Source organism: Mustela erminea, chromosome 10 (assembly GCF_009829155.1).
Source record: "Mustela erminea isolate mMusErm1 chromosome 10, mMusErm1.Pri, whole genome shotgun sequence".
Classification (NCBI taxonomy): Eukaryota; Metazoa; Chordata; class Mammalia; order Carnivora; family Mustelidae; genus Mustela; species Mustela erminea.
The window spans coordinates 82627746-82649516 of NC_045623.1; the positions used below are offsets into that span (position 1 = coordinate 82627746).

The 21771-nt window shown below is 38.2% G+C and overlaps 1 protein-coding gene across 2 annotated transcripts in view; it reads right to left on the bottom strand.

Annotated features, from left to right (window-relative positions):
- LOC116600890 (protein argonaute-4) overlaps positions 1-21771 on the bottom strand; it is a 39612-nt gene that overhangs the window by 16119 nt on the left and 1722 nt on the right. For both annotated transcript variants that reach the window (XM_032361329.1, XM_032361328.1), the window contains exons 2-13: positions 13934-14099; positions 9956-10076; positions 8150-8331; positions 7617-7753; positions 7384-7518; positions 6591-6678; positions 4613-4760; positions 4024-4143; positions 3772-3900; positions 3392-3525; positions 2056-2240; positions 626-785 (exon numbers count right to left, since the gene is read on the bottom strand). In XM_032361329.1, the coding sequence (XP_032217220.1) occupies positions 626-785; positions 2056-2240; positions 3392-3525; positions 3772-3900; positions 4024-4143; positions 4613-4760; positions 6591-6678; positions 7384-7518; positions 7617-7753; positions 8150-8331; positions 9956-10076; positions 13934-14099 (1705 nt within the window). The remainder of the gene's footprint in view (positions 1-625; positions 786-2055; positions 2241-3391; positions 3526-3771; positions 3901-4023; positions 4144-4612; positions 4761-6590; positions 6679-7383; positions 7519-7616; positions 7754-8149; positions 8332-9955; positions 10077-13933; positions 14100-21771) is intronic.

Consider the following 21771-nt stretch of genomic DNA (forward strand, 5'->3'; position numbering starts at 1 on the left):
CCTGGGTGGCTCAGTCATTAAGCATCTGCTTTTGGCTCAGGTCATGAGCCCAGGGTCCTGGGATTGAGCCCCACATCAGGATCCTTGCTCAATGGGAAGCCTGCTTCTCCCTCTCCCACTCCCCCTGCTTGTGTTCCCTCTCTTGCTGCATCTCTCTCTGTCAAATAAATTAAAAAATATTTTTAAAAAACCATAAAATAAATAAAATAAAATTCTGTGGTATATTCATATTATGAAATAATATACAACAATGAAAATGAGTAAATTACTACTTAATACAGTAACATGAATGAATTCCAGACACATATGGATAAATAAAAGGTAGACATTATATATTATATACTGCATGGTGTCATTTATATGAAGTTCAAAAAGAGGCAAAACTAATCTATGGTGATAGTGGTTACCTTTGGGGGTTACCTATTGGGAGAGGTCACAAGGAAGCCTGACAGGGTATTGTGCTAGATCTTCACCTGAGTAGTTGTTACATGAGTGTATACATATCTAAGAAAAAGTAATTGAGATGCATGTTTAAGATATGTGTGCTTAGTGTAAATTACATTACATTTGATCTTAATAAAAACATGGGGAAAAAAAGTAGAAAAAACAGAGTTCAGAATCTTACCTTTGATGAGGTACAAGCACATTGTTAATTCCTCCGAGCTTTGCATTTATCTTCAGGCAAAGGTTGGAAAGGGTCTGCGGTGAGGTCTTCACTACATTTTTCACCTGGACACACTGTGTGGCCATACCCAGGAGGGTATCTCCAACACGTTTCACCTCCGCTACAAGGATAAATTCATTAATTAATTTTAAAATGTTTAGATATTTCCTAATTACTAAGAGTAGAGACAAAAATCCGCACACAAACATTCACACAGCGTGCTGTGCTAGATGTGGTCATTTCATCAGCTAAACCCCCATGGCAATTTTTCCTTTTCTTCCCTCCTGTAGGCATTGAAGTTAGCCCAGTTCTTTACTCCTGGATGCTGCTTGCCACCCCTGACTCAGTCCTTTAAGGTTACTTTTTCCACAGGACGGGTCTGGCAAAGGACTCCATCTCCCAGCTCCTCCCTCTCAGTATACAGGCCAGCTCTTTGACTTTTAAATATTTTTCTTCCACCCTCCCCCTCTTTTTCCTCTAAACACCAGAGATAAGCAAACAGTAACAAAAGAAACAACTACAGAGGGCATTGAAGACATTTTATAAAGTTCAAACAGCTGGTCTGGGGTTCCTAAATCCTTTATTTAGATGATAGACAAAAGAACTTTGTATCACTCTTGTTCTAAGAGACACAAACTGAACAGCTTCTCTTTGGGAAGTGGTGGACTCCCCCACTCTTCCCCATTCCGGTATTTCCAAGTACTTGTCACCAAACATTCCAGTTCTTCCTGCTTTGAGGACTATGGTAGAATCTCACTATATGCCCCACGCTCATTCCCGCTGAATTTCCTGGCCCCCATTCTCAATTCCCACAGGAAGGTTGGGAAAAGCCATGTTGCTGGTTGTGGTCAAGAAGCTGCAAACGTTGGGTGCCTCGGTGGCTCAGTAGGTTAAGCCTCTGCCTTCAGCTCAGGTCATGACCTCAGGGTCCTAAGATAGAGTCCCGCATCATGCACTCTCCTCAGAGGGGAACCTGCTTCTCTCTCTCTCTCTCTCGTTGCCTTCCTCTCTGCCTACTTGTGATCTCTCTCTGTCAAATAAATAAAATCTTTTAAAAAATAAATAAATAAAATAAATGTTAAAAAAAAAAAAAAAGAAGAAGCTGCAAATGTTAAGAACCTTCCAGAGCTCTCTTTCCTCTCTGCCACGAGGCCAGCAACTTTCCAAATAGCAACTACTCTGCCAGCCTGGGTCCCGGAGTGAAAATGATATGATGGCATAGAACAGAGGCCACAGTCCACCTCAATGGACACATAGCAGAAGCAAAAAAATCAACCTTTGATGCTCTGAGCCACTTAGAGTCTGGGGTTATTTGTGATGACAGCTTAACCCAGCACATCCTGACCTACTCATTCAAATCATCCCTCATTCAAAATTAAAGGGGTCCATACCATACACTGGTGTCTTCCCGGGCAAGATAACCACAATTAGCTGTAGGCCCACATAGGTCATTTTCAGGTGTTTGAACATGGGCTCCACACTGTCTGCACCTTGTGCGTACTTGCAGAAACATGGCTGACCCTGGATGGGCATTCCCGCATCCTTAGAGATTTTACGGAGCTGGTCAGTGAAACTCCTATTAAAATAGAACCAGTGGCACAGTGCTTTCATTTCAGAATACATTCGCAGAATTTATTTTCCACTAAGATACTTCTTTCAGTTCTGTACATTCTTAGCCAAAATTAGAAATAAACAAATAAACAAAGAAAAAAACCTTTAAATGGTTGCCAAAGATGGGCTGGCAATTGTATCATGGCAATCATAATGCACAAGAATCTGTATTATTAAGCTATCAGATCATTGTTTTGAATTTTTAAATAATTCTGCTTCAACTGGGCCCCAGGAACTAGGAAGAGCATGTCTGTCCAAAGATAAATATATATATACATATATATATATATTTTTAAATTTAATTTTTTTTTTAAACATTCAAGCCAGTAATTCTGAACCAAAGAAAACCAAAGTCAAAATTTTAGGTAATGTGTATTTTGGTTAAGCCTGGCACGAGAAAGGTTGGGTAACCTTGTGTTCAACTGAAAACATGGGAACACAAAATCGGTATATTTAGGATTACATTCAAACTTGTATCATATTTGATTTAATAACAATATCAAAATAAATCACCCCTTTAAAAAAAAAAACAAAATTCATTGTGAAGTTTTAAATTCTGGATATGAGAAGTGACTTTAATCTACATATAAAGCTTTCAGAATAATTTCTTTTGTGCATTTGCCAATATTTTGTAAGACTCCTTTCTTCCATCCAGTTCCCTTTTCCTGCCCTGATTTTTCCACCCTTCTCACTAACTTCCTTTCTATAGATAGCTGCATCTGTAAGACATGAACCAATGATCTCAGTAAGTGTGACCCTGCAGAAAACAAGCTTACTAGTAAATTATAATGATTAAAAATGGACGAGTTTTTATCTCAGCTGAAAAGATACAATTAACACCAAAGGAAGCTCCACTAAGAACAGTTTGCCAACTATCTCTGCTTCGGCCTTGTTAGTCACAGACTTTCTGCTCTAACCGTAAGGAAGCTGAGTCAGATTCTTAATGTCATTCCCAAGTTTGCCATTTACTATAATACAAGGTCTTTTTCCTGCAGCCAGATGGCGTCTCTACAGGAGTTAGGGGTTTAGTGGCAGTGTGCACAGCACATTCACGTCAAGATGGTATTTTCATATCTGGGAGGGATATTACTAAGCTGAAAATATGAAGATACTCACTTTAGTAAATCTTCCCTACATTGTTTCTGAGGCGCAAAACAAGCAACTGCCCAAACTTTAATTTCAATGCCAGCATAAAACTGCTTTCCTCGCATGTCCCAGACACCCTGGTTGGGTGTGGCTACCGTTTTATTCTTTAAAAAAAAAAAAAAAAAGAAAAGAAAAGAAACAAAAGAAAAGAGAAAAGACATTACAATCTAAGGCCATGTTAATGTTGATGAGGGGATAAACAAAACTCTATTTGGTATTAGCCAAAAGACAAAAAGCAGTAAGGAGCAAAACTATGGGTAAATTCGGTGTGGTGTAGCAGAGAAATCCTGGATTATTCTCTTGTTGACTGGTTGTTGGAAGGAGCTTGCTGAATGAAATAAAACGCTTACCCGGCCTCCATATTGCAGCATTGGTGCTGGAAGTACCCTGCCTGTGAGCTCTGTCATTTCATTGTGGACAACAATACCAAATTCTTTAAGGTATGGATCCGGTCCACCCACCATGCTGTTACTCTTCACCTAAAGAACAGGAAAGCCTGCGTATATAAAAACCAAAGAGTAACTGTGTCCCACCAGGAGTTTTCTATTGTCTTGTTTTCTCATCTGAAAGCTAGTGTATCGTGAAGACTACGCCTTACTGACCAGTCTACTGATTTCTTCCTGTCTGTCAGGAGCCGATCTTGCTGTAGCTTTGATCATTGTAGAAGTCTGATTGTCTGTGAGCTTCTTTATACATCGCTGTCCTGCCACGATATTACAAACCTACAGAGAGGCAAAGAGAAATTCGTTTGTGTAATGGGTTTTTATAAAGTAAGCCTTTGCTAAACTGTATCTTACCTCTTCGATTCCCCAAAACATGAAAATGCTATTACCTAGTGAAGCTATCTGCCTAAAATATTTTATTTATTTTTTTAAAGATTCATTTATTCATTTGAGAGAGAGAGAGAGGCAAGAACACGAAAAGGGAGGGGGAGGGGCAGAGGAGGAGGGAGAGAAGGAGACTCCCTGTTGAGTCAGGAGCCCAATGCAGGGCCGGATCCCACAAACCCAAGATCATGACCTGATCTGAAACCAAGAGTCAGACACTCAATGGGCTGAGCCACCCAGGTGTCCCTGCTCAAAATATTTAAAAAATTTATACTAAATTCTACTTCTAGTTTAGAACATGATTTTTTTTTAACTCATTCAAGAGATTGGCAGATTCGGGAAAAGAAAATTCAGTTTAGCTTACCTCAAGTGGCAAATATGTATGTTTTTGTTCTTGTCCCACTTGGAGACAGGGAAGATGGGGGTATTTCAGCTGCAGACTATACTTCTGCTTAAAGTACTGAGCTACTGTACATTCCATAGCTTGCCCATTTTCTAGCTGTAAAGGAAAACTATGGGAGAGAATATCTCTTTAGAAATGTCTTCAAGTTCTTTTTTTCTTAAACAAACAAACAAAAGCCTAACATTTTCTACTTTGATCAGTCACTTAAAAAACAAAGGTCAATCTTTATTTGACCAGTTTCACTTAAGTCATTTAGTATTTAATGAGAAAAGTGACTCTTGGAATTTTCCATGTTTGTTGAAGCTAGGATGAGGAAAAATAGTAAATTAAAGCTTAAAAAGAAGTTAAAAAAGAAGAAGCTGCAGAACTGGAAAATACAAACTCACTAGAGGTCAGTTAATACCTACAGATACATATATAATCTCTAGCTGGCTTCCTACAAATTATTTAAAATCAAATAAGGACTTGGGATCATCCACATAGGAGTTTTATTTGCTTAAGAGAACTTTTTATAAAATGAGTGTAACAGTTATTGGGGCCACATTTCCAGATCCCCAAACCAGGACAAATATATGTGGATTTAGAGGCAACAAGATCAAACACATGAAACTCAGACTGTGCCAGGATATTTGCTATAAACTGGAGAACATGATTTAAGAGATTCTCTTTCTTTAGCTCTTTCAGGGGGCAAATTATCTTAAATACTTGGTACAGTAATAACTTTAATACTTGGTACAGTAATACTTAAATACTTGGTACAGTAATAACTTTATCTGGCTTTAACTGTTACAGCCCCACAAAATAACAATGTAGCAAGGATTATCTACGTGATATTTAAAACTACGTGCTTTCAATTTTCATGCGAAGATTATCTAAATCTACAAGTATAATTATTTTCACAGAGCTATGTAAAGTAATTAAAGAAAAAGATGAAGTTCTTGAAACAAAAGCTACACTTCTCAATAGGGATTTCATAAGGCTTCAATATGTTTTTCCTCCTAGAGAATGAAGTCAATAGTATAATATGAAGAATACATGGAATATCACTTTATAACTCTTAAGAAATTCACAGCAGGTGCCTATGGTTCATACTGATGAATTTATTCAAATCATACTGAATTAATATACCCCATTTGTCCAGAGTTTACCCAAAAACTTCTACTATCTAGAACAAAGCCTTCCTGGTGATTTTGACATACACTAAAGTTTAAAAATCGAGAAAGGTAGAACTAAACAAAGACTAGAATATAAACAAATAAACAAAAGGCTTCTGACTAACCAAAACAATGTAAGGTTTATACACGTTAAGTTCATGTTCTTTACTTGGAGGAGCCAATATTTATTTATGTCAGACATCAGTTTAAAGATCTTGATTATAAGAACAAAACTTACATCTATGGTAAATAAAAGCATTTTCATGTATATTTTCTCATTTTGCATAGTTCACAGTGGATTAGAAGTCAGGTGATTAGAAAAATAAGACTGGAAAATGGAAATGAGTAGCTGCTAGAGGCATGCCATAGGTACTGGCAGCTGGAAGAGGCTACAAAAAGAGAAAAATCCAAACAAAACACAAAGCAGTATCTTCTCATGACAGCCTTATATGACTTACAGGACTTAACAGATCCTTTGAGACATGTGTTGAGAATATAACAGTATAATAAATGATGCTTATAATGATGACTCTGCATTGTTATATAAAAGTTGATCTGTGTTTGGCACCCTTTGTTTAAGAGGGGAAATGAATCAAAGACAAGAAGTATGTTTTTAAAATGTCTCCATCAAAAATATTTAAAACATTTTTTAAAGCTCTGGTGGTTAAAAGTGATGATCTCAGTGATTTTGAAACTTGCAATAAGGGATACCATTTTCTCAAATCACAGCAGCTTCTTCTGTTACCAAAAATGTAACAGTATCATTTTAGGTGTGGTGAACATACGTTTGATGACTGGCTGGCCGTCTAGTCACATTACAAACTCGATATTTTCGTTTCATCTGTCCACAGTGGGTCACCTCAACTTTAAGACCTGAAGTTAAAAAAAAAAAGGTCAAAACAAAACATCAGGTATTAATTAAAATCACAGTGACAAAAACAGGTTCAAATGTCTTCAGAAAGGCACCACATTGTACAGGGCAAAAGTTGCAAGGGTAAGAGGACAATTTCATCATGTATAGGCAAAAAGTCTCAGCTAAGAAGAAAAACTTAAAACCCAGATGATTTAAAATGTGCAACCTACATAAATTTATTAATTTGTTCAATAAATAACTCCTAAATACCAACAATTCTAGTAATTATTATGGGGTCTAGAGAGAGCCCTCAGGAAGCTTATATTGTAGTGAGAGAAGATAGCTAATAACAAAAAGAACAGAAATTCCAGAGGAGAATAAACTTGTGTTCTTTTATTAAAATGCAAGTTTGAAAAATAATAATATACACAAATAAAATAAAATGCGTTTTTAAGTGGGTAAAGGGTAAGAATGCTTGATGTATGCCAGCTCCTTGGATGCGAAGCTTTATACATCTAATTGCATTTAATTCTCACAACAAATGTAAAGATACACATTATTTTCTTTACCTTAGAGATGAATAAATTAAGACTCATGGCAGTTAAGTAACTAGCCCAAGGACAGAACTGGCTGGGATGGAAACCCATATGCGTCTGACTCCAAGACCCTGCTCCTTGCACCACACTGAGCCACCTTGCTGAGACTCCTGTAATGCAAATACCTACCTCTGATTTCTTTGGTAAACTTGACACGCTGGGAATCTGTTAGCGGTTTGGTCTGTTCATTGATGTTCTGAATGTCTAAAACTTCACACATGAACTCGATGATAGGCTGAGCCCGGTAGAAAGCAGTTGCTGACACTAACAAACAGAGAGGACAGATACTTAGCTTCAGTTCAGAGAAAGAGAAAGCACCAAAAAAAACTGGCCAAAAGAGTGAAAAAAGAATTCTATCATACCGTCAATATTGAGCATCATATTCCACATAGCAGGTCTCACAGACTGATGAAAGCCAAACCAAACCTCTCTGCCCCCTCCCAGAGGGTGGTAGTAACCTTCAGGAGGTGAGAAAAAAGAACGACCCACCGGAGTGTACCTGAAGAAATGAGTTTGCATGTTTCACCAACAAAAACTCGAAAGGTCTTTCATTTCACTTTCAACTTTATTTTTTTTAATTTTTTAAAGATTTTAATTAATAATTTGACAGAGATCACAAGTAGGCAGAGAGGCAGGCAGAGAGAGAGGGAGAACCAGGCTCCCCGCTGAGCAGACAGCCTGATGTGGGGCTAGATCCCAGGACCCTGAGATCATGACCTGAGCCGAAGGCAGAAGCTTTACCCACTGAGCCACCCAGGCGCCCTTACTCTCAACTTTATAAACAAACTCGAAACCAAGTTTGAACTGACTTATGCAGAAACTTTTCAATGGCTCCAATGCAACCTACCAAAAAAATGTGACATTTGTGGGAATGAACTCGAACTAAGGTACTAACCTCATTGAGGGAAGGTGTCTTGTGATAACATCAAGTGCTTGTACTGAGTCATCTGGGACTTCATTCAAGTGCCCAGCCAAAGCTTCTAAAAGCAACTGAAGGCTCACAACTGATACCCACTGAACAGACACTTTAAAGGTTTGGTCTTTACCCTCACCTGGAAGGGTCACTTCCATATCAACCTAAGGGAAAAAAAAAATCATAGCTACATATATTTATAGAGTTTGAAAGAAAGATCACAGGAATATTCAATATAGTATATTCATAAGGATATATACTTTAAGACTTTCTGTAATTGTAAAACATTGGAAACAACTTAAATATCCATCAAGAAAGGAATAATATCATATTAACTATTACACAATAGTTTGAAACTAAGGTGAATGTTGTAATGTGGATGAACTTTGAAAACATTATGCTAAGTGAAATAAGCCAGATGCAAAGGGACAAATACTGGATGATTCCACTTATATGAAGTACTTAGAACTGTCAAATTCATAGGGACAGAAAGACGGAGGGACAGAAAGACGGAGGGACAGAAGGAGAGGGAGAGAGAGAATCTTAACAAGGCTCCACGCACAGTACAGAGTCCAACACAGGGCTTGATCTCACAACCCTGAGATCATGACCTGAGCTGAAATCAAGAGTCGGATGCTTAACCGACCAAGCCACCCAGGTGCCCCAAGACCTAAGGTAGAATAGCGGATATCAGGAACTGGGAGAAGGGACAGGAGAACTTAATGCGTAGTGGGTATGTACTTTCAGTTTGGGATGATAAAAGAAGTTTTGGAGATCGATAGTGGCAATGATGACACAACAACATGAATATACTAAATGCCGCTGAATGGTACACTTAACAATGGTTAAATTAGTAAATTCTATGTTATGCATACTTTACCACAATAAAAAAGAATTTGAATTAAATAAATAATGAGATATTTAAATGTACAGAAATGGAAAGATCTCCCAGACATATTATTAAGTGAAAAAGCAAATCCTAGAATGATATGCAAACAAACAATACACATAACCATATGCATAAATAGCTAATGCATATAAAAATATCTGAAAGGATACATACTGAACTATTAGAGTTGTTTCCTCGAAAAAGGAAAATGGGGTTAGGGGATACAGGCAGGCAGGGAGACAGGAAATCACAATATTTCTTGATGTCTAAGTAAGTTTATAATGAGTATATGTTTACATATTGCTTTTCAAATTTAAAAACTAAACTTGTAAAAGAAAAAGTTATTGTGGTATTGTGAATATTTTCCTAAGTGGGTTTTAGATAATTTTCTATAATCTATAGAACTCCATTATTCAGATTCACATAGCAAATACATTAGCAATGTGAAACACCTAGAATATATGTAATCAACCTAATCTAATCTAACTCAAATAATCATGCTCAACCTAAATTCTAATACTAATCTCATCTTCAATTATTGATTAACTAAGGGGTAAGAGAATATGGACATAGTAACACATCTATCATCACTATGTGAAACAACTCTAAGAATTAAGTTGTTATTAGAAAGGGAGACTTTTTTTTTAAGATTTTGTTTATTTATTTGACAGACTGAGATCACAAGTAGGCAGAGAGGCAGGCAGAGAGAGGGGGAAGCAGACTCCCTGCTGAGCAGAGAGCCCGATGTGGAGCTCGATCCCAGGACCCTGAAATCATGACCCAAGTCGAAGGCTGAGGCTTTAACTCACTGAGCCACCAGGCACCCCTGGAAAGGGAGACACTTTTGTCCTATGTAAATGACCTAAGTCTAGAATGCATTTCTGGCCCTTAACACTTACCCTATCCCGTCCAATTGGCAGTGGATGTGCTGTGTACATGTTTCTTTTGCCATCATAGCCAGGTTGCCGGTCACCAAATATCTGCATCTTGAAGTGCCGCACCATTGTATCTACTACCTCTCTTAACAGTAATGGAGAGAGTGACAGTTAGCTTTGAGAAATGGCAAGGAGTAAGAAAACTATCGCCATACCTTAATCACCTAAACTGAGTTCAAAATTACTTGGAAAAAGTAAGAGTTATAGTTATAATTGTCTTCAGTAATTAAAAAAAGTAGTTAGCAATGGTCAAGTAAAGAAAGGTAGCAACAGGTGAACAAAAGTAGCTATGAGATGAAAAGAAAATCAGGGACTAAAAAGAGAGCCTAACTTTTATGGCACCCTCTCAGACTCTTGCCTTTCATAATCTTCTCCCATGACAAATATAGTCTTACGAGAATAACCTATCTTAGGTATCTGAGTTTGGCATGAATATTCATAATTAAATCATGATAAATTTGTTAGCAAATAAACATCCTTACTCAAGTATCATGGTTTCAGAAAAGAGAGTAGGCAGAAATCAAGAAATGTGAGGGCCAATAAATTCCAGATGTATCATACTCAAAGTGATGTCAATCCCTTTGCCTCATGCTGGTAATTTATTATCCTTCAAACTGTCTTGTTTTATCCCAAAGTGCTCCTGGAGCAGTGTAGAGAAGGAAATGTAAAATATCGTCATTCCATAAAGATTACCAATGTAGTTTCTTTCTAGAATGAACGCCCTTCCCTCAATCAAGCATGCAAAGCTTTACCTAAGTGTTCTTGTATACATACCAGACCACACCGTGTGCAGGCTCTGAAGTAAAGGCAGCTGCAGAGTAACTAGAGTATATGGTTTAAGATGAACAGATCTGAGTCTGTGAGATTGTGGAATGCTAGAATTAATGAAAACTGTATCTTACCAATGTTTGGTGAGTGCTACATGCGGAAACTATATCTTAAAAGCCAGAATATATCATAACTACCTAAGGCATTAATATTCTGCAAATAAAATCCATGGAAAAGATACACATTTATAAACCAAATCACGCAACTGAAGAAAATTGATGGAAAAATATAATATCGTGTATTAGCAATTAAAAAAAACTATAATAATACATTTTCATATTAGAAGGGTAATTTCTCATCTTATATTCTTAAATTACAACCATAAGTAGTTTTATAGTGAAGAGATATTTTTGCCTCTGTTCTCACCTAATCTTTGTGAGACAAATAGGCTGATGATTACTGTCTTCAGAGTAAAAAGAAAAAAAAATTCAGAATAGGCAAGTGATCTGCTCCTTGTCACACAGTGATTAATTGGCAGAGCTGCATGACCTTGGACAAGTTACTGAATTTTCCATTATCTGTTTCTTTTCATTTGTAAAATTTTAATAATCATAATAGCTACCACAAAAGTTTGTTGTATTAAGTGAATAAATACACATAGAATATTTAGAACAATGTTGGTCACACAGTAAGCCCACTTACGCTCTGCTGTGTTCATGGGTATAACTCCAAGAATTCTCCTTTTTCCTGAATTATACATTTTTCCCTTCTTTATTAGATTATTTCCTTCAGTATACAGATATGCTATAGTTTCTCTCATCTTCAAAAAAATTAAATTTCCCTGACCTGACTTCCTCATTTGAACATCCCATTTCTCTGTTCCCCTTTGTGTCAAAATCTCTTAAAGGAGTTATCTCTAATTGTTCTTCTCCTATCTCTCTTAAATCTTCTCCACCCTCCCCTACCAATACTACTCTTACCAAGGTCCCCAGTGGGTTCCACAGTGCTAAATTGAGTGCTTCTTGGACATTAGGAAATAAACTCTTCCAACTTAACACATCTTGCCTTGCCTCCTTGCTCTGTCCTGGTTCTCTCCTATCCCAGTGACCTCTCCATGCCAGTCTCCTAATAAGCAACATCTCCCCAATTTAAAAATATTGGGGTGCCCCAGGACTCAGTCTTGGAGTCTTTTCTCTAACTACATTTACTTCCCGTATAATCTTACCTAGCTCATGGCTTTACCACCAATATGGTGATGACTCTCAAATGTTTGTCTCTAGCGTAGACCGCTCCCCTGAATCCAACCTCATCTGTTCAACTCCCCAACCCCCACTCAACAGCTCCACTAGGATCTGCCAGCCCTGCTGACTTCTCCTATAGTTCTCCCCATCCCAATAAATGGCAACTCCGTTTTTCCACTTGCACAGGACAAAAACCCTGGGATTGATCATGACTCATTTCTTCCCTCATACCTTATGTTCTATCCACCAGCACATCTTGTTGACACCACCTCCAAAAATTATTAAAAATAATGGGACCTCCCACCCCCATTCTCTATATTCTTTCCCTGATTTATTTTTCTACATAGCACTTATCACCAACTAACATGTAATATGTTTTGTTTCCTTATTGATTTATTTTTTATCTTCTCCCCTATTTGAATATAAGCACCTCAAGAGTAGAAATTTTTGCATTTTTTGTTCATTTTGTATTCCCAGGGCATAGAACAATACCTGGTACATAGTAAGCACTCAATAAAATATTTACTGAATGGTACATTAGCCATTAATACCACTTCTATTACAATTGATCTCAGTGATACAATAGCCAAGCGATTATGGGCTTGCACGAGATTAAACTGTACGAGAAAGCCATGTTATTGATTTATAACAAGAAACAAAAAATCGAGCAGCATAAAATATTGCACTTGACAAAAGGGGCATTCTTAGAAAAGCAAGAATCCTAATATTAAGGATGGTGTAACTATCATGACTTGAAAACAAAGAAAAAGGTAAGCAGGTGTTCTTAGCATTATAAAAATATCTACTACAGGACTACATCTTCACACTTGGTAAATTCCTGCTACACAGACCACAAGCCTTGAATCATCTCACCCAGACCCCTCTTGGGTAATGTCAGATTTTTTTTTTAAATTTTTTTTAAAGATTTTATTTATTTATTTGACAGAGAGAGATCACAAGTAGATGGAGAGAGAGGCAGGCAGAGAGAGAGAGAGGGAAGCAGGCTCCCTGCTGAGCAGAGAGCCCGATATGGGACTTGATCCCAGGACCCTGAGATCGTGACCTGAGCCGAAGGCAGCGGCTTAACCCACTGAGCCACCAAGGCGCCCGGTAATGTCAGATTTAACAGAGCTTCTCTCTAAGCTTATTTTTTTCAATATTCCAGGATGATTCTTCTGCCTTTACACTTACATTTTTCTCATGTCGGATACTAACACTTAATAATAAAGTTTGAATTTACAGATAGTTTTTTTTTTTTAATTTTATTTATTTATTTGAGAGACAGAGATCACAAGTAGGCAGAGAGGCAGGCAGAGGGAGAGAGGAAGAAGCAGACTCCCTGAGGAGCAGAGAGCCCGATGTGGGGCTCGATCCCAGGACCCTGGGATCATGACCTAAGCCGAAGGCAGCGGCTTAACCCACTGAGCCACCCAGGCGCCCCTACAGATAGTTTTTTAAAGAGAGTTTATTTTTAAGTAATTTCTACATCCAACATTGGGGCTCAAACTCACAACCTTGAGATCAAGAGTTGCATGCTCCATCAACTGGGCCAGCCCCTGAATTTTCAGATAGTTCTAATTTCCCACAGACACTAATGCTTCACCTACTTTTATTTATTTTATTATTTAAATTTCTGCTACCATTGGACAACGAGAGTGACTTTCTCCTTCATTCAATAAGTATTCACTTAAAGAACAATGACGTATCCAGCACTGTGCGACAATCTCCAGAGTAACCATGTATGAGACAACTAAGCTGCTATCGAGAAACTTACCATCTTAGAAAACAAAGCCTCTTATAAGTATGGTAAGAATTTAGAGAACATATGATACATAATAAAGATGCGTTTATATGCACTTAATGCATATATAAATATATACAATGCATTTATATGCATTTAAATATACAGAAGTCTACTTTTTCTGATACTTACCTGTTGACTCTCCGAGGTCGTTTTTCTGGTTTAATATCCACATCATAGTGATACACATCTATTTTAGGAATCTGAACCTGAAAATGATTGGCTAATAGTCGAATTGGTTTTCCAACAGTTCCAAGGCCAGGGCGACGAGGTGGTTGAAACAGGCTGGTTGGAGGTCCTGAAAGAGATTCAAAGACATTTGATGTGCTATTTGGTCGTAAAGGATAATATTCCCTTCATGATCATGACGATGATAACAATAAGATATAATTATTGAGATCTTATTAGTCACTGGACATACTCTGATACAAAGAGTCTGTGGTATCTTTTAACCCAAGGTTTTCTAGATTTCTAAATATTTTGCCATGTGGCTATCATTTTGAATCTGGGGAACATTAAAATTATATAGACAGCATGATGAACTCCTCTCAGATATAGCCTACTGTAGAAAACCTCTTATAAGTATTAGTAGATCTACAGCTAGGTTTACAAATTTATATGCATTTTTTAAAAGATTTTATTTTTAAGTAATCTCTCTACCCAATGTGGGGCTCAAACTTACAACCCTGAGATCAAGAGTCTCGTGCTATACTGATGGCACCAGTCAGGTGCCCCCAAATTATGTGTATTTTAAAATAAAACCATCTCTGGGCACCTTGGTGGCTCAGTGGGTTAAGCCTCTGCCTTTGGCTCGGGTCATGATCTCAGCATCCTGGGATCAAGCCCCGCATCAGGCTCTCTGCTCAGTGGGGAGCCTGCTTCCCCCTCTCTCTCTGCCTGCCTCTCTGCCTGCTTGTGATCTCTGTCAAATAAATAAAATCTTAATAAATAAATAAATAAATAAATAAATAAAACCATCTCTAAGCTCTAGGGACTATCACCATGCTTAGGCTGGAGAAGATCCATTAATACTTTACCAACTAGCCTACATTATTATAATTTGCACAGACAGGAGCAGATTAATAGTAGTTATATGTTTATTAATTTACTTGCTAACTTAGATGGTGAAACAATATCAATAATGCTAGACTTTACTGTTAATAACCTAATGTTTATAGAAACTGGACAATGTGACATTTCTTGATCATAATGTCTAGCTTATTTATTTAACATTTATTCACTTACTACACGTCTAAACTCTGCTGTAGATTCTGGAAAAAGAGCTTCTGCCTTCAAAGAACTTAAAGTTTAGACCAGTGTTTCTCAACCTGGGAGAGATATTATCCTCCAGGAAACATCTGACAAATGTTTGGAGACATTTTTGGTTGTCACCACTCAGAGGGAGCTACTGATATACAGTGGGCAGGAGCCAGCTAAACATCTTACAGTGCACAAGACAGCCCCCTACAACAAAGTATCTGTCCAAAATATCAATAGTGTTGAGGGTGAGAAACCCTGGTCTAGAAAGAGCAGTCATTCCAAATTATTCCATTGATGCTTCATAAAATAAGTCCACAAAAAGAAAGGATTCCATAAGCTAAAGAAACTGCACATTCTCTCCCCTTCACAAAATTCCAATGTACATTATTATACTAAATTCTCTAGTAAGCTTTTTTTTTTTTTTTAAGATTTTATTTATTTGACAGAGACACAGAGAGAGAGGGAACACAAGTCGGGAGAGTGGGAGAGGGAGAAGCAGGCTTCCCGCTGAGCAGGGAGCTGGATGTGGGCCTTGATCCCAGGACCCAAAGGCAGACACTTAACGTCTAAGCCACCCAGGTGCCCTCTAGTAAGTTTTATAATAAATAAATCTGTTTAATCATTTACCCAACTTATTTTCCCCCCTCAACTCTCCCTTTTTAGAATCAAATATCTGCCAATATTCAGGAGGTAAGGATTAAGGAAACACAAACTGGGAAATATTTGACTCTAGAAAACCTTACTTCTTTCTGATGATAATGTCAAGTAGACAATGGCCTAAAAAATAAACATCTTTTCTGTTATGAATAGGTGTTGAGTAAATTACAGTGATCACAGTGGAAAGTTATAACAGGTTCTTACTGCTATGGCACTTTGCCAAGAACAAAGGCAATTCACTATGGAGAGAAAACTTTGAAGTAAGAAGCTATTCTGGTCTAACATCACTTAGGAAAATCAAAGCAAACACTTTAATGAGATGTGTGTTGACAGATCTCCATATACTAATTCTTAAAGTTATGGAAAATCTCACATATTAAATTCACTGCTCAATCTATCCCTAAATTCTACTCATCCTTCAAAACTCAGGTTAGGTGTGACTTCCTTTCTGGAGGTCTCCCAGACTGGAAGATGCATCCTTGGTATACCCAAGACCCTCTGTACAAGGGAACACTCAGCACATGTACACAGAAATGGTATTTAATTATCGTCTCATTCACTAGCCTATAAATTCTTAGAAGAAATTGCCCTTCAGTTCATTGTTATCTCCTCAATACCTCATCAAGGACTAGCACATTATAGGAGTTCAATAAATGTTGAACTGAAAAATACAGGCAAACCTCATTTAATTGCACTTTGCTTTATTGTGCTTTTCAGATATTGCATTTTTTACAAATGAAGGTTTGTGGCAATCCTGCATTGAGTAAGACTATTGGTGCTATTTTCAAACAGCATTTGGTCATTTCATGTCTCTGTGTCACACTTTGGTAATTCTCCCAATATTTGAAGCTTTTTCATATTATTATATTTGTTATGGTGATCTGTGATCAATGATCCTTGAGTTGCTACTGTAAATGTTTTGGGGTGCCATGAATTGCACCCCTATGAGACAATAAACTTAACCCATTAATGTTTTGTGTTCTCACTGTGCCACTGACTGGCCATTCCCCTCTCTTCCTCTCCGTAAGCATTCTTATTCCCTGAGACACTACAACACTGAAATTAAGTCAGTTAATAACCCTACAAGGGGGGGCACCTGGGTGGCTCAGGTGGGTTAAGTCTCTGCCTTCAGCTCAGGTCATGATCTCAGGGTCCTGGGATCGAGTCCCACATCGGGCTCTCTGCTCCACAGGGAGCCTGCTTCCTCCTCTCTCTCTCTCTCTCTGCTTTCCTCTCTGCCCACTTGTGATCTTTCTCTGTCAAATAAATAAAATCTTAAAAAAAAAAAACAAACCCTACAAGGGCCCTTAAGTATTCGAGTGAAAGGAAGAGTCACATGTGTCTCACTTTCAATCAAAAGCCAGAAATGATTAAGCTTAGTGAGGAACGCATGTCAAAAGTCAAGACAAAGGGCACCTGGGTGGCTCAGTGGGTTAAAGCCTCTGCCTTCAGCTCAGGTCATGATCTCAGGGTCTTGGGATCGAGCCCTGCATCGGGCTCTCTGCTCAGGGGAGAGCCTGCTTCCTCCTCTCTCTCTCTCTCTCTGCCTGCCTCTCTGCCTACTTGTGATCTCTGTCAAATAAATAAATAAATAAAATCTTAAAAAAAAAAAAAAGAGTCAAGACAAGCTGAAAGTAGGTCTCTTGGGCCAGTCAGGCAAGCTGTGAATGCAATGGAAAAGTTCCTGAACGAAGTTAAGAGTGCTATTACAGTCAACACATGAATGATAAAAAAGCAAAACAACCTTACTGCTGATATGGAGAAAGTCTTAGTGGTCTGGAGAGATCAAATACACCACAAAATTCCTTAAGTTAAAGCCTAACCCAGAGCAAGACTTAATTCTCTTCAGTTCGATGAAGGCTGAGAGAGGCGAGGAAGCTGACAAGAAAACTCTGAAGCTGGGGGTACCTGGGTGGCGCAGTTTGTTGGGCGTCTCACTCTTGATTTCGGCTCAGGTCATGAGCTCAGCGTCCTGAGATCAAGTCTCCCCAATCCCTGCCTTCTCCAGCTCCATGCTGAGATGGAGCCTGCTTGAGATTCTTTCTCTCCCTGTCTCTTTACCTCTCAACCCCTGCTTATGCTCTTTGGCACATGCTCTTTAAAAAGAGAGAGAGAGAGAGAGAGAGAGAAAGTTTGAAGCTAGAAGACGTTGGTTCATGCGGTTTAAGGAAAGAAGCCGTCTCTAGAACAGAAAAGTGCAAGGCGAAGCAGCAAGTGCTGATACAGAAGCTGCAGCAAGTTATCCAAAAGGTCTAGTGAAGATAATTAATGAAGGCGGCTACAGGTTTTCAGTGTGGCTGAAACAGCCTCATATCGGAAGAAGAGATCATCTAGGACTTTCATAGCTGGAGAGACAAAGTTAATGCCTGGGTTCAAAGCGTGCAAGGACAGACCAATTTTTGTTAATGCAGCTGGTGACTTTAAGTTCAAGCCAATATTCATTCTGAAAATCCTAGGGTCCTTAAGATTTATGCTAAATCTATTCTGCCTGTGTTGTATGAATGAAATAACAAGGACTGGATGACAGCACATCTGTGTATAACATGGTTTACTGAATACTTTAAGCGCACTGTTGAGACATACTACTCGGGAAAAAAGATTCCTTCCAAAATATTATTGCTCAGGAACAATGTACCTTGTCACTCACAAGCTCTGACAGAGGTGTACAAGATTAGTGTCATTTTCACGCCTGCTAACACAACATCCATGCTGCAGTCCAAAAATCAAGGAGTAACTTCAACTTTCAGGACTTATTATTTGAGAAACATATTTTGTAAAACTATAGCTGTCATAGAGAGTGATTTCTTCTGATGATAGATCTGGGCAAAGAGAATAGAAAACCTTCTGGAAAGGAGTAACCATTTTAGATGCCATAAAGAACACTCATGATTCATGGGAAGTGGCAAGATATCAACATTCACAGGAGTTGGGAAAAAGTTGATTCTAACCCTCCTGGATGACTGTGAGGGATTTAAGACTTCAGTGAAGGAAGTAGCTGCAGATGTGGTAGAAACAGCCAGAGAACTGGAATTAGAAATGGAGCCTGAAGATGTGACTGCAGGACTGCAACCTCGTGGTAAAACTTTAAGGGATGAGGAGTTGCTTTGGTAGATGAGCAAAGAAAGTGGTTTCTTGAGTCAGAATCTATTCCTGGTGAAGACGCTGTGAATATTGTTGAACTGACCACAAAGCACCTTGAATGTACAAACTCCATTGTTAAGCAGTGACAAGGTTTGAGAGGACAGATTCCAATTCTGAAAGAAGTCCTATTGCACCTAAAATGCTATCAAACATCACTGCATGCTACAGAGAAATCATTCGTGAAAAGAAGAGTCAATTGATGTGGGAAACTTCATCGTTGTCTCATTTTAAGAAGTTGCTGTAGCCACCTCAAACTTCAGCAACATTACCCTGATCTGTCAGCAGCCATCATCAAAGAAAGAGCCCCCACCAGCAAAAAGATCATGACTCACTGAAAGCCCAGATGATGGTTAGCACTTTTTAGCAATAAAGGATTTTTACTTAAGGTATGTACATTTTTTAGACATAATGCTACTGCACACTGAGAATACACTATCATGTAAACCTAAGTTTTATATGCACTGAGAAACCAAAACATTCATTGGGCTTGCTTTATTGTGATATTTGCTTTATTGTAGTGGTGCAAACTGAACCCGCAATATCCCCAAGGTATGCCTGTACCTGTCATCTTTGTAGCAGCTTCAGATAAAGACCAAAGAGAAACCCAGTCATCCTAAAACCCAAGAATTGACTATTATTTTTCACTTAAGCAAAAGTACATGATTTATACTAAAAATATGGTTGCTTGGAATTGACTTCCACTTCTGGTATACAAGAGATCTATTCTGGGCGTGGTCAGACATTTAAAAACAAGGAAAGAGGTAAATAATAAATAATATCAGAGATGATAGGCATACTGAATTAACCCAACTAAACCATACTGACAAGTTAGCCCCACATAGTCTAAGGTACATTTAAATAATCATTGTATCATAAATCCAGCTTTATGATAGAAATTCAGAAACAGAAATGTGGAGCAAATGATAGGGCTTTGATTTTAAATTCTGACTAGAATTTAGGTTTCTTTTTTCTTTTTCTTTTTTAGATTTTATTTGTTTGACAGAGAGAGACACAGCGAGAGAGGGAACACAAGCACGGGGGAGTGGGAGAGGAAGAAGCAGGCTTCCCACCGAGCAGGGAGCCTGATGCAGGGCTCAATCCCAGGACCCTGGGACCATAACCTAAGCTGAAGGCAGACGCTTAATGACTGAGCCGTCAGGTGCCCCTAGAATATAGGTTTCCTAATTCCCAGCCCAGTGCTTCTTCTTTCCCAATGTACTTCAGAGATATATAGATGCCTTAGGATTGTGAAGTATTTGATGCCAAAAGGATCGAGGCAAAGGAAATAAAAGAAGTGGGATTAATGGAGAAAGGTAAGTACTGTGTGCCTTTTCTTTGGTAAGAGAGAAAAGCTAGAAGGCAAGTGGTCATTTCTTTGAGTAAGTTTAGGAGATTTTTTTAGAAAACTATGATCTAAAATTTTCCTAAGGCTGGTTTCTTTGAATTCATCAAACTAGTTACAGGGAAATAAAGCACAATGGCTAAGGCAGAACCACACTGTGTAGGTTTCAATCACGGTTTTACCAGTCCTTAACTGCATGACCTTGGGCCCGTTTCTTAGTCACTGTGTGCCTCAGTTTCCTCATCTATAAAAGATGGGAGGTGTGGTAATAATAGCATCTACTTCATAAAACAATTGTCAGGATCCCATGAGATAATGTACACATAAAGCTTAACACAGTGCCTCATAATAGTAAGTGCTCAATAAATGTTAGCTGTTACGACTATACTTGCATACATGTTATAGTCAGTGCTCAAAAGTCCCTGGGCTTTATAATAGTCATATCTCCAAAAGTTGGTGAGAAAGTCAGAAAATTCTATCTTCCGAAGAGGGAACAAATATTACTTAACACCAATTGGATGAAGTTAGTCCTAAATGAAGAAGAGGGCAACAGACTAGGGGTTAGATGACCCAGACTCATCTGCATTTCACCACTCAGCCTTGAGATCTTGAAGAAGTCACTTAAGCTCTCTGAATCACTTTACTCATCTGTAAAATGGGACTAATGCTACCTTGCCTACCTCACAGAAGTTCAAATGAGTTAAGAGCTATGAAAGCACCTTCCAAACTGTTAAGCACTGTAAAAATAAAAGTTATCATTAATATAGCCAAAATAAATGGTAATCTGACTAACTATATTTCTAAGCTATTATAGTCAGAAACCAAAATGGGGTAAGAAGAGAGCACAGCAAGACCAGGAATGCGTCAGTGATTATTCAACTGAGGAGGGCACAAAGCACTAGACTGGTGTGCTTCAACAAAGCTGAAATGCTTCTCTAAGTTCTAAAATAGCCTGGATAAAATATCCCACAAGACTATCAACTCCCTTTGCTCCAATTCTATGCTCAGCAAGCAGCTTATTATTAACTGGGTTTCCAAGATACTGTGACACCTGAAAAGGGGTTTGCTAGACAGCAGAAAGAAAATATTCTAGTTAGCAGAAAAGATCTATGTGACATTTTGATTTATACATTCATGTTAAAACTGTGCTTAGTGAGAATTAATTTTCCACAATCCTGAGTGAGCTAAGTCTTCAAATCTGCAAAAGCTAAAATCACCCCCGCCCGCCAAAAAAGTCCCTAGGAGGTTCCTAACTACCAGGTTGATCTTTTCCATGACATTCAGTTTGTATACATGGTTAGTTACATAGTCTCTTCCAGCAGCAGCTCATAAATGCAACAGTTGCTTCAATTATGGATTACTAACAGGGAGGGAAGAAGAAACATTTGTTGAATATCTACAATGCATTAGTTTCCACAATAAGACTCCTCATATGCATTATCTCATTTCATTCTCACAACAATCTTGCAGCACATAATTATTATCACCCTCATTTTACAGATGAGGAAATGAAAGTTCAAAGGAATTAAGTAATTTGCCCAAGGTTATACAACTATTAAATGACTAGCTT